The sequence below is a fragment of the Telmatherina bonti genome (assembly GCF_933228915.1).
Source record: "Telmatherina bonti genome assembly, chromosome: 18".
NCBI lineage: Eukaryota > Metazoa > Chordata > Actinopteri > Atheriniformes > Telmatherinidae > Telmatherina > Telmatherina bonti.
Genome location: NC_136616.1, coordinates 29692646 through 29705995, shown reverse-complemented (window position 1 = coordinate 29705995; position 13350 = coordinate 29692646). Strand labels below are relative to the sequence as shown.

Below are 13350 nucleotides of genomic sequence, written 5' to 3'. Positions count from 1 at the left end.
ACATAATGTGTTTTTGAGGCAAAGTCAGAGAGGCCCGATGAAGATGAGCTAGGCATGTGCAGAGGAGGGATAATGATTATATGGAATTTATGAAACTACCAGACAGAAGACCTCAAGGAAGACTAAAGGAGATTTATTGATGAGGTGAGAGAGGGCATTCAGCTAGTTGGTTTAAGAGAAGAGGATACAGACAGGCGGGTTGGATACAGAATGATGAAAGCCAGAAAGGACAAGAATAAAATAAAATAATATGCAAACAAATTTAATTAATAATCTATATGTATGTATATATATATATATATATATATATATATATATATATATATATATATATATATATATATATATATATATATATATATATATATATATATATGTATATATATATATATATGTATATGTATATATGTATATGTATATATATGTATATGTATATATATGTATATGTATATATGTATATGTATATATATATATGTATATGTATATATATATATATGTATATGTATATATATGTATATATATATATATATATATATGTATATATATATATATATGTATATATATATATATATATATATATGTATATATATATATATATGTATATGTATATATATATATATATATATATATATATATGTATATGTATATATATATATATATGTATATGTATATATATTTGTATATGTATATGTATATATATTTGTATATGTATATGTATATATATATGTATATGTATATGTATATATATATATGTATATATGTATATGTATATATATATATGTATATATATATATGTATATATGTATATGTATATATATATATGTATATATGTATATGTATATATATATATATATATATATATGTATATATATATATGTCCTAGTAGGCTTTAAAAAAAAAGATTAAAAAAAATATCTAATAAAAAGTTATTTAATATTTATTGCATTTCAATTCTATATTTTAATACAACTGAGCATGTCTACTTAAACACTATTAGGATTTTTTATTTTTTTTATTTTTTTATGTTGGACTGTAAATTACAAAAAAAACAACAACAGAGTGATACCTCTTGTCTTTTAGCCATTCTTTGGCGCTTCTCTGCCTGTTATTGGTCCAGCCGATGCCACTACTTCGTCTCTGATTGGCTCAGATCCCGGAATCCAACGCCTTCAGCGGAAGTGAACGCCATCAGATGTCGAACATCTGAAGCGCCAGAGATGGAAGTGAAAACAGAAAAATAATGGTTCTGCTTGGAGGATTTTAATGTTTTTATCGACTTTTATACCAGGATAAGGCGTAGAGCACCGAAGAAAGGATGCTTTTAGTTGCACATTTGTTGTTTTTATTATTAATTTCGTTTCCAGGACTGGTCAAGAACCAAGGGGACGATGACTGGGTTCATCTTCCCGACAAATGTGAAGGTAGGTGTGAAGTTTAGCTGCTTTCCAGACAGACTGGGAACATCCACAGACCAGTACATCAGCAGGGATGACAAACCTCTGTAATCTATCCAGCTGCTGGACCACAGAGATACCAGGCCTGAGACAGCCTGTAAATCCAGCCTTTGTTTACACGCAGTTTTAATGTTTACATTTAACATCCCAACAACTAAAAGTCATCATACACGATCATTTATTAAACCATCCTCAGATTAGGGATATAAAATGTTACCAGTATAGCCGCTGGTTTTGTCTTCAGGTAGCTTTTCTTGTCACTTTACTGCATTTGCTCCCAAAATATCTAGAAATGTATTGAAAACATATGTTGAATATTATATGTGTCTGAAATTACATTAAATCAACTTTATGGATCCTTTCTGATTGTTTTTTCTTTTCTTTTTAAAAAATTTTTTTTTTTTTTAAGTAAATAAAAAAATATATGTTTAAAATATATGTTTAAAAACTTATAAATGATGCATTTTACAATTTACATAGAGGACATCTGAACTTAAAATATAAATGAAATGATACTAGAATAAATATATATGGGCTGGAAACTTAACCAGTCAAGAACAGTGATATGTGTTTTTATTATTATTGAATTATACACTGTAAATTCGTCAAACTGGACTTGTTCTGCTGATAATGCTTGCTCAGCAGAAGAGCTTTGTTAAGAAAGAAAAATAACTGTGGTGGACATCCGTATGAGGAAAATGGACAGAGTTCTTCTTTAGGAATTATTTTTATCTCAGATTCAGGATATTATTTTTATATTATTATTCAGATTTTACAAGCATAATTAGCTAACACATTAAACTTATAACTTATTTAGTGCTGTAACACCTTAATATTTGTGACATTTAATGTAGTTCTGGCTCATCAGTATAGAGGATTTGCAGTATTTTTCAGACTTTTGTGATGTTAAATAAATATAGTTGTAATACTTATCGAAAGTTTGGAGTAGTCCTTCTTAGTTTCAGTCAGTTTTTACATTTTTCATCATTAGAAATATACAAAAATATTTTGAATGAAGATAAGTTATTTGCATGCTATGTTCTGTGTTTTTAGGCTGTTATATTTTGTTTTTGTAAACCACATCTAAAGGAATATTTTACACAAAGAAACGTGTGGATTATAGACTGTAAAGTTGTCAGACAGGACTAGTTTTTGTAATAATGCTTGTTCAGCAGAAGAACTTTGTTAAGGAAGACAAACAACTGTGGTGGATATCCGTATGAGGAAAATGGAGAGAGTTCTTTAGGAATTCTTTTCATCTCAGATCTGGGATGTAACAATTATATTATTATTATTCAGATTTTACATCCATAATTATCTAACACATTAAACCTGTAACTTATTTAGTACTGTAACAGTTTGATATTTGCCACTTTTAATATAGTTCTGGCTCATCATTGCAGATGATTTGATGTTAAACTGGACTTGTTTTGCTAATAATGCTTGTTCGGCAGAAGAACTTTGTTAAGGAAGACAAACAACTGTGGTGGATATCCATATGAGGAAAATGGAGAGAGTTCTTTAGGAATTATTTTCATCTCAGATTCAGGATATTATATCTATATTATTATCATTCAGATTTTACAAGCATAATTAGCTAACATGTTAAACTTATAACTTTTTTAGTGCTGTAACAGCTTAATATTTGTGACATTTAATGTAGTTATGGCTCATCATAGAGGATTTGCAGTATTTTTCAGACTTTTGTGATGTTAAATAAATATAGTTGTAATACTATGAAAAGTTTGGAGAATTCTTTCATGGTTTCAGTCAGTTTTTACATTTTTCATCATCAGAAATATACAAAAATATTTTGAATAAAGGCGAGTGATTTGCATGCCTTGTTTGATGGTTTTAGGTTTTTATATTTTGTTTTTGTAAACCAAATCTAAAGGAATATTTTTGACAAAGAGAAATGTGTATTATACATTGTGAAGTTGTCAGACTGGACAAGTTTTGCTAATAATGCTTATTCTGCAGAAGAACTTTGTTAAGGAAGAAAAACAACTGTGGTGGACATCCATATGAGAAAAATGGAGAGAGGAGTTCTTTAGGAATTATTTTAATCTCAGATCTGGGATATTATATTTATATTATTATTATTCAGATTTCACAAGCATAATTATCTAATACATAAAACTTGTAACGTATTTAGTGCTTTATATTTGTGACATTTAATGTAATTCTGGCTCATCATTATAGAGTATTTGCAGTATTTTTCAGACTTTTTTGATGTTAAATAAATATAGTTGTAATACAAATGAAAAGTCTGGAGAAATCTTTCAGTGTTTCAGCTACTTTTCCAGGTCACACACAATTCACCAAGTCTCTTCTACTCCTCATAATGTACATTAAGTGTTCTCTAAAACTGGGGAAAAACATCTCATGTGTAAATGTTTTTGCAAATAAGTGGATTTTTCTTTGTCTTTACATCAACATTTTTTAAATCAGAATGTGAATCCAAAGCAGCCATGAAAACCAACGTGTGAAATATGAACTTTTTGAAGTTTACTTATCACCCATATTCTGACCTAAAAACACCTCACGTTCTTTAAACTAAAATTATCAGAAACTGCGTTCTGAAAGGAGAGTTTACGCGCCCCCCCCCCCCCCCCCCCCCCCCCCCCCCCCCCTTGTGGACAAACGATGTCATTACACATCTGATGCAGCTAAAACAAATGTTCACTCTGTAATAAAATGCCTTTTTCCTCTGCTTCTCTCTACAGTCTGCAAGTTTGTTAGCATTGAGATGAAGTCGGCCTTCCAAGAGACGGGGAAGACCAAAGCGGTGATCGACCGGACCTACAACTTCATAGACGGCAAGGGGGCGCCCCCAGTTAAATACGTTAAGTCGTAAGTCTGAGCCTTCTTGTGTTCTGGGTGATGAATCTGTTCTTTCAGTGCTGATTTTGCGTCGTTTTCTCGTTGAAAAGGTTCAGTTTCACAGCAGAAACGAAACATGCTCAGTGGAGCGACTGCACGCCTGGATGGTTCTGGATCTTTCTTTCTCGGGGCTCAGAGGAGGTAGCAGGGGGACGGGAACCTGGTCAGTTTCAGGTTCCTGTGCAGGAGCTTATTATAGAAGATGCAGAGCTGCTGTCAGTGTGTGTGAGAGTTGCAGAGGAAGTATTAAAATATCTGTTTATTTTGACACTGCAGTGGTTGTAGATCCAGAGGAGCAGTTTGATGATGGTTTCAGCTCATCCTGCTCTGTCTGGTGTGATTGATCAGAAACTTGATTTTCTGTATATTTCTTGTGCTTTTCTGACACGTGCATAACGTGACTGATGCGTAACTAAGTTCTCTGCCACCCAACTGTTCCACTGTACAGCTGATGCCAGAGGGTTCAACATGTTGCTGGTTAGTGTGAAGCTTGTACTTTTGCTGATTTCACTGCAAACATGTTTTTTGTTTCCATCTAAACTGTAAACGTTAAAGGTCACATTAAACTTCCTCTATCCACTGTGGGTAAGCTGTGTGATCACTTTATGTGAGCCTGTTGGCCGTTCCAGGAACAGGAAGTGTGAAAGTGAGACTGGCGAATGGCACTGAGCATGCTCAGTGGCGTAACATCCAGGCTTCTCCTGGAGAATGCTTATCTGCTTCCTCGGCACATTTTATCTGCAGCATGTTGTATTTAGGTTTATGAACAGCAGGGGGCGTCCAAAGTCGGTCCTCGAGGGCCGCTGTCCTGCAGGTTTTCCCTGCTCCAACACACTTGGTTTCCATTTAATGGATCCAGCAGCCAATGAAGTTCTGCACAATGACTGGTTAGTTTGAGTCAGGTGTGTTGGAGCAGGGCAGGGCCCTGACATACAGCGACCGAGCCTTCTGTCCATCTTCAACTTCATTTATGCTTCCTGTACTTTGCCAAACACATGTGGTACACACACTCCCATCAGCCGTGTTAGCTCACGCTTCGATTCAAACACAACTCAAGGTGCTTTGAATCGTAGCTGGAAACTAGAAAATCCACTTATTTGCCTGTTTTTAATGCTGAGACAACATGTGAACTTTAAGGCCTATCTGACTGAAACTTGTGTATAAATAAAATCCTCTGGCTGACCCGAGTTCTGTGTGTGTATGTGTGTGTGTGTGTGTGTTACTGATCATGTGTGTCTGTCTGCAGAGATCTGAGATTCATCGAGGTCGTAGAAAATGTGTGTCAGAGGCTGCTGGAGTACAATCTGCACAAAGAGAGGGTCGGCAGTAACCGCTTCGCCAAGGTCAGTGTGAGTGTGTGTGTGTGTGTTGTGTCTGTTTCCCAGCTTCAGCCTTCAGACTGGTAAAGCGTCTGAACATCACAGCAACATTTCAGCTGCTTCATGTGATGTGATGTGATGTGAGAGCTTTTATGTTTGGAGTGAAACAGCGTTTGTGTTTCTTCCTTGTTGTTTTCACTGAATCTTAATCTTGGTTTCCACACTGTAGAAGAAGATATGTGGCTTTTAAGAGCTTCATTACACACACACACACACACACACACACACACACACACACATCCTCAAGTACAGGACAGGTAAAAGAACCACCGGATATGTCCTCATGTTGTCATCTTTGCCATTAGATGTCAGTAAAGTCCAGCATAGAGGAGCTAAAAGTCGTGTGAATTTCTACATGTGTTACTTCGGCCTTGAGTCATGGGAACATTCCTGGAAAATTTGTCCTTGAAAGTCAAGAGAACTTGTTCTCTTTACCGTTACTTTAGTTATTTACTTCCCCTGTAGAAGCTTCATATTAATGTGGAAAATGCAAAGAATAAAGAGAGATTAATAACTATGCTGATTAAATAACTATCTTCTACAGCAGGGTTCAGATGTGTGTACGTGTAACCCTGGAGACTTTCCAGGGAGTACATGAGACGTAACTTGTTCTTTTTTTTTTTTTTTCTATCTTTCTGACTTCAAGTTGTGTATGAGGTGGTCATGATGTGGAACACATAATACTGGATCTTCACTTCAACATACCTGGAATAATTTTGATCAGTCATCTCTGTAGATCCATTATGATCCAACAAGACATATATATATACATTAACAGGCAAAATATTAAAGCAAAAATGTCAGTATTTTACATGACAGCCGGTAAAAGGACTCTTAATTAAATGTAAGCTCATGAACTCGTGTTTTCATTATTTAAATGTTATTAAGCTGCTATTTTACTGGTCTGGCCCACTGGAGACCATATGTGTGAAACCTCTACTACTGTGTTTTTCAACCTGTTTTGAGCCAAGGGTCACCTTTTTTTGCTGAAAACTCACAAGGCACACCACAAACTGAAATGTTTTTGTTTTTTTTGTTTTTTTTAAAGCCCATTGTTATTAATAGAAAATCATCTTGTGTGTCTTGAATAGAAAGAGGATAAAGACAAAAAAGGAATTTTATTATCTTCCACCTGGGCCTCTTTGGATGAACACAGAGCTGCTTTTTAGACCAATCAGGTGAAATTTGATCATTTCTCAGGGCACACTAGTGTGCCACGGCACTGTGGTTGAAAAACACTGATCTACTACATGTAAATTGGTTCAGGGGCTACTTGTCTGAAAAAGTTTGAGAAGCTCTGATCTAGAAGATGGATCCTCTCCAACAACGTTACAGGTCCAGCAGTGACTGATGGAGAATCCAATCAGAGAGAAAGTTGGGACGAAAGAGCAACTGGAGTCCAGAAGGACCCTTAAAGGCAGAGTATGTAGGATTTCAAGGCGATTCTTTCCACCACCAGGTGGCAAACACCAGGTCGTGAGCAAAACCACAAAACTGTTACCTCCACAAACGACCACAGGTTGGCAGTAATGAGCAAAACTCACCCCTCACCCCTCCTCCTTGCCAGCTCCAATGAGGGCAGGAATCGCTTGTGAGCTGTAGCTCAGAGCCGCTCTGCAATAAATGGGCTTATACTCCCCCTACTGGTGGAAAAAAGTTTTTTTTTTTTTTTACTGGTCAGAAAACATTCAAGAAGGGTCTTTGTCATTAATTAAACTTGTAATTTGATAACGCATCAAATATGGACAGACTGGAACCTACATGTTTAAAAAAAACTAATTATGATTGTAGTTATTTTTTAAGTTAATTTATTTTAAAAAAATATTGAAAATCTTACATACTCTACCTTTAAAGAACTCAGTCGCAGTTCTTCAAGGGTCACTCATGTCGCAGACTTGAATAGTCAGCTGGATGAGCACCAGGATTTCCTTGTTTGTACATTTTTACACCTCTCAGCAGACCGTCTGACTGAATCCTGCTGTCAGACGGCAGTAAAACACAGAAAACATCAAACCTGAATGATGTAACTTGTTTTATTTCCAACAGTTTAGCAGCAGGTCCTGCCAGAAGATGAAAAGACTTCTTTTCCTGCCGTCCTGGAAGCTCATGTATCTGTGTGTGTGTGTGTGTGTGTGTGTGTGCAGGGCATGTCGGAGACCTTCTCCACCCTGCACGGCTTGGTGAATAAAGGCGTGAAGGTGGTGATGGACATTCCCTACGAGCTGTGGAACGAGACTTCAGCAGAGGTGGCCGACCTTAAAAAGCAGGTGATTTTCACACGCAGATGAAATGAAAAGCCGATGTCTCTCAGCTTCTGACAACACCAGCCTGGATGATGTGTGTGTTTGCCAGTGCGACGTGCTGATAGAGCAGTACGAGGAAGTGATCGAGGATTGGTACAAAGGAAACCAGGAGGAAGACCTGACCACTTACCTGTGTGAGAAACACGTTCTGAAAGGACAAGACGCCGGTAAAACACACTTTTTTCCTTTTTTCTCATGTCTTTGCTTTCTGTGTCTCGCTGCTTGTTTACAATGTTTCTGTCTCGTTTCGTTCCGCCTCACACCTCCGTCCACTCCCTCATCCCGCTCCGGCCAGCCTGCCTGAGTGAGAGCTGGAATCAGAAGAAGGGCGACCAGGCGGCCATCGCAGAGGACAAGAAGAAGAAGAAGAAGAAGAAGGGTGGGAAAAAGGGCAAGGGCAAGGGGGAGGACGGAGCAGAGAGTAAGGATGGCAGCTCAGGCGGAGAAAAGGCGGCAAAGAAGAAGAAGGAGAAGAAAGTGAAGAAGAAGAAAAAGAGCAAAGCGCCGGTGGAGAAGATGGACGGAGGGGCGACGTCAGACGAGGAGATCCAGCCGCAGGTGCCTCTGTCTGGGCAGAAGACGGAGCTGTGAGGGAGGGTGGGACTTCCTGTTACACGCAGTTTCAAGGCTTTTCGCCGTCGCCAGCTTCACTTCGACGATCCAGATTTTTACAGCTTGGGTTTTATTGTTAAATATCACAGATCCAACACGTCGTGTCAACAAAACAAAGTTTAGAGGGAAACGAGTCACACTGCCAGACGTTCAGGGCGACCTGAAGGCATGATTTACTTCTGGCAGATGCCAAATGAAGTGGAAATCCAATTTGTTGATGTGAAAAATGGCATTTTGGAGTGATTGGGTTGGGTTTTGGGGAATTTCACTAAAACTTGACCTTTTATTAATCAAACTTGTTTCAGATAATAAAAAAGAAAAAGAGTTCTGTCATCATAAGCTTCAACATTGGGTCTCCATACAACGTAAACCTGCTGGATGATAGTTGCCTTGTGTTTCGTGCAGACATGCGGAGTTCGAACTGAAGATGTAAAAAGGGGTTTTAGTTTTCCGTCTTTTCCTCGGCTGAATGTAGGCGTCAGACTTTCACAATGCATCTCTAACTAAATGGGAATTTGTGCTCCAGTCCCATCAGAGCTGCTCTAAAAAGCCTCATATCTGCAGAACATTTCATTCCAAATGAAAACTGAGACTTTTCTAACATTTTATCCTCAGCCAACTGTGTGTGCGCGCGCGTGATGTTTAACCTTTTGAATCCTGGATGCTTCACTTAGATGTATCCTGTTCCAACTAATGCAGCAGCTTTGACGCAACGCAAATTCTGTTTTTCTGAAGCTTTTTGTTGACTTTATTAGAAAAGTTGACATTCTGTGTATATTACTGAGGTCATGGTGGGGGGAGGAGGGGGGGAGGAGGGGTGAATTGGACTCTATGTTTTTTTTAAGAACTTCCTCAACAAACACCAGTGTGGCGAAACATTGCCCTGCGCCGGTGTTCCTGTTGAAGTAAAGCTGGTAAATGATAAAGTTCTGGCATTCTGCTGCTTTTTTTTTCCTTCTGTTAATGTATTTGTTGGATTTTTTTTTAATCATTGAATTTTTGCTCATTTAAATCTTGCTGTATGGAATTTTTTCAACAATTTAATGGTTACATCGAATTTTAATTCCCCTTTAATGAGCAAATGTATCAGCTACTTTAATTTATGTTTCTGTTCTTTTTTTTCTTTTTTTTACTTGTGTGTGTGTGTGTGTGTGTGTGTGTGTGTGTGTGTTGTAAAAAAGCGGGTATTTGAGGTGTGCGTATTTTTGTGTGCTTGTTGGGCTCCTCGGCTGAAGATGAAGCCCGCTGTGTACGACTTTTGCATTTTTCTGAAGTACGTGTTTCTACAGGAATGTATCCTCAAGTCAAACGCTGCTCGTCGTGCTTTTGGAGTCGCTGTTTGAAAATCATGTGGATCAATAAAGAGGTGTAAAAACGGTAAATATGTTACCTCATCATTACTGCCGCAGTCAGGGATTCCGATATTTGAAGTAACTTCATCAAAAACGTTTACTGAACTGTTGCATCAAAGTTGAACCATCTATTTAAAGCTGGCATAGGTAATGTTGGGGAGCTAGCAAGATGTGAAAGTGGCGCCCCACCTTGGCTCCTCCCCCTCTGGTTTTGCTCCTTGTGTGATCCAAGGCTTTATTGTTCTGAGATATTTCCACTAATGATTTTCTCTTTTTCTGCTGTTTAGCAGGAGGAGGCAAATAAGCTGAGTCGGGTCATGGAAATCCTTCCTGCATTTTCTTTTTCACTACTTTGTATTTTCATCCATACACGCTATTTATATGCAGGTTGTGGCTATCAGGTATGCGCTGAAGGAGGGGGAGGAGGGGAACCAGGAGAAGAAGCTTACAAAATATAAGAAATAAACAACTTTAATCCGGTCCAAATGCTTTGATTGATCAGAGTTTCTACAGATTTACAGTAAACTGAGGGGTCTAACTAGATTTCTTATTGTTCATGATTACAAAATATAGACTACTATCAGGACGAGGAACCACTTCACCCAGAACGGGAAAAAAAAAAAAAAAAAAAAAAAAAGTTTGAGCAAGATTACCTACCCCATCCTTTAGGCTTGTGAATGTTGCAATATATATGTTTAACCACTAGAGGGAGACAAACGCCGTCTGTTCTAATGTTGCAATGTGCATTTTTCACCACTAGAGGGAGACAAATGCCCTCTGTTCAGGCTTACTAGAGTAAGTTGTTAATGGGTACACCCATCAAACGTAACATTTGTTTTCCTGCTACCTGGAAGAGCATGATTGCTACACAGGTGATCTACATCTTTATCCTGCACACTTTTAAAGCTTTTAAAATGGTTTCAAACTGATTTTTTCTTTGACCACAGTTTTAGTATGTATGTAAAACCCAGTTTATTTTGCAGGATCAGTTTTGCTGATAAAGAATTTTTGCTGCACATAATAAATTGTCCTAAAACAACAGCCGATGGTTATATCAAGACTGGTGCATTATTCTTTAAAGTCAGAATCATACTTATTGAGCCAATTTGCTGTTTCACAGCAGCGTTAAAGAAAGGGAATGAAAACAAAATGTTAAAATATTAGCCATGTCATAGTACTATATACAATCCTGATTTGACAAATATTCAGACCTGGAAATTCCATGACATTATGGAATATCTTTATGTATATGTTATGTAATTGTTTCCTGCCAGTTTAAAGATGAAGACACAAATACAGCGATGCAAATTTCAATGTTGAATATCACAGAAAGCAAATAAAAAGTCTTGAATACCCCCCACCCACCCCTCAGATTGGTAATATTGTAATTGACATGTACAGTGTACTTTGCCTCCACTGCAAGTTTGCATAATGCAAACGTGAAAAATGTTGGGTTGAAGTCAACTGGTTCAGCCTTAAAATCAGCTGCTATGAGCCAGATGTGTAAAAAGTGCTTTTCTATCAAATCAAACATTTTTACGAAACACTTTTTATGTCAAACCAAAAAAAAAAAAAAAAGCTTTACACAGCAAAAACAATTTCTGCAAATTAGAATAAAACAAGACATATAAAAATATGAAGTGAATATGTAATAATAAAATTAAACCTAAAAACATCTGGCTAGTCACTGTTGTGAGGAAACAATATTTTGGGGCTCTATCTACACCAGGAGCCAGCCCACCCATGACCCACGCATGACCACATGCAGTGCAGGGCACCCCCACCCTCCCCATCCCCCCTTGCAACAGCAGTCCTGCGGGCAGAGCCCCCAACATGGTGGGTCCCCACATGGAAAACACAGGAATTTAATATATTATGTTTTTTTATTATTATTATTATTTAAGGTCCATAAACCTTTAAACAACAACAAATAAAATCAGATGTTCAAAAGGGAAATAAAAATAAAATAAATAAAAGCATTGTGTATTTTTGTTGTAGCTTTAGGATGTCCGAGATTTCATGAAGAAATCTGGACGTTGTAAATAAAACAGAAATCACACAAAATATTCTCCTGACATGGGAAATCTAATTCCAGTACATAATAAATATGTTGTATTTAATATCAGATAATTACAGCAGGTAGTTTCTAATTCATACGGCAGAGGGTTTATTCTGTCATGTGACTTTCTGTCTCATCTTCCAACAACACACACACACTTAAGTAGAGACCAAATGAAATGGCTTCTGTGTGTTAATTCCGTCTGCCAGCTTTTCCCTCCTTTCAGCAATCAAATTCATAAACATCTTTGTGTGTGTGTGAGTGTGTGTTTCTAAGTGTGTATCAAAACATGTTTGGTGGCCTGATTGAGATACAGTTATCTCCTGACAGGTGTGTATGTGTTGAGTAAAATGTTCATCCACCTTTCCTGGGAATGTGTGTTTTGTCTAAAATTGTGTGCTCTCTTTATGTATGTGTGTGTGTGTGTGTGTGTGTGGAGTCTGAGATGTGTTTATTTATTGAACAATTCACAGCTTGGTGTTTATAGAAGACTCTGCGGCCTCAGAGCTCCAATAACACAGGACAAATATTGTCACACACACACACATTTTATCAGCCACGTCTGGGTTGACGGTTTATTTGGACACTGTGGACGGTGGAAATGGAATGAACAGAGCTCAGAGACGTGCACACACACACACACACACACACACCATACAACCTGTGGAGATTTCTGTTGGGGCACTTGTGTGTGCGATGGCGTGAACACACACACACACACACACACACACACACGTTGAGGGGAGTGTGAGGGGACATAAAATTCCTGGTTAAATGTGTTGCTGTGTTTTTGACACATTGTTACAATCATAAGAAACATGGATTCAAGAAACTACAAGCAAATGGTGGCTTAATGGTCGTCGTCGTGGTGATTGATCATTGTCAGATATTATTAGTGTCTTCCTGTGAACTGTTATTGGTTGATAACTACATGTGGAGGTGAGTAACATATTAAGAGTTTAATTGATATTAATCTGATAAAGAACTTGCTGCTTATTAGGGATGTTTAATCGTTTCTATGACGATGCATTGCGATGCTGATGTGGACAATTCTGCATCGATGCAGCTACAATACATAACTGATTATAGGTGATGTAATAGCAGTGATGCGTCTTGATTTAACAGCAGTGAAACAATGAAGCTCTAAAACTGAAGATGAAAACGTAGTTTTTTTATGTACTTATGTTTGTCATATTCAAGAGATTCAGATTAATTTCTCAAAATAATTATAAATATTAAAAAAAAGGAGTTTATCATCTGATTGTTTGTATTCATTGATGAAAAAAGTTGCCCTGTGCAGTAATAAGG

The 13350-nt window shown here is 37.3% G+C and overlaps 1 protein-coding gene across 1 annotated transcript; it reads left to right on the top strand.

Moving 5' to 3' along the window:
* Positions 1-1186: 1186 nt before the first annotated feature.
* Positions 1187-9411, top strand: cnpy3 (canopy FGF signaling regulator 3). Its single transcript, XM_079258053.1, has 6 exons — positions 1187-1421; positions 4181-4307; positions 5584-5680; positions 7861-7983; positions 8069-8186; positions 8315-9411. Exons 1-6 carry the CDS (start codon positions 1316-1318, stop codon positions 8608-8610), a joined length of 867 nt encoding a protein of 288 aa, XP_079114179.1. The 5' UTR covers positions 1187-1315; the 3' UTR covers positions 8611-9411.
* The last annotated feature ends 3939 nt before the right edge of the window (positions 9412-13350 follow it).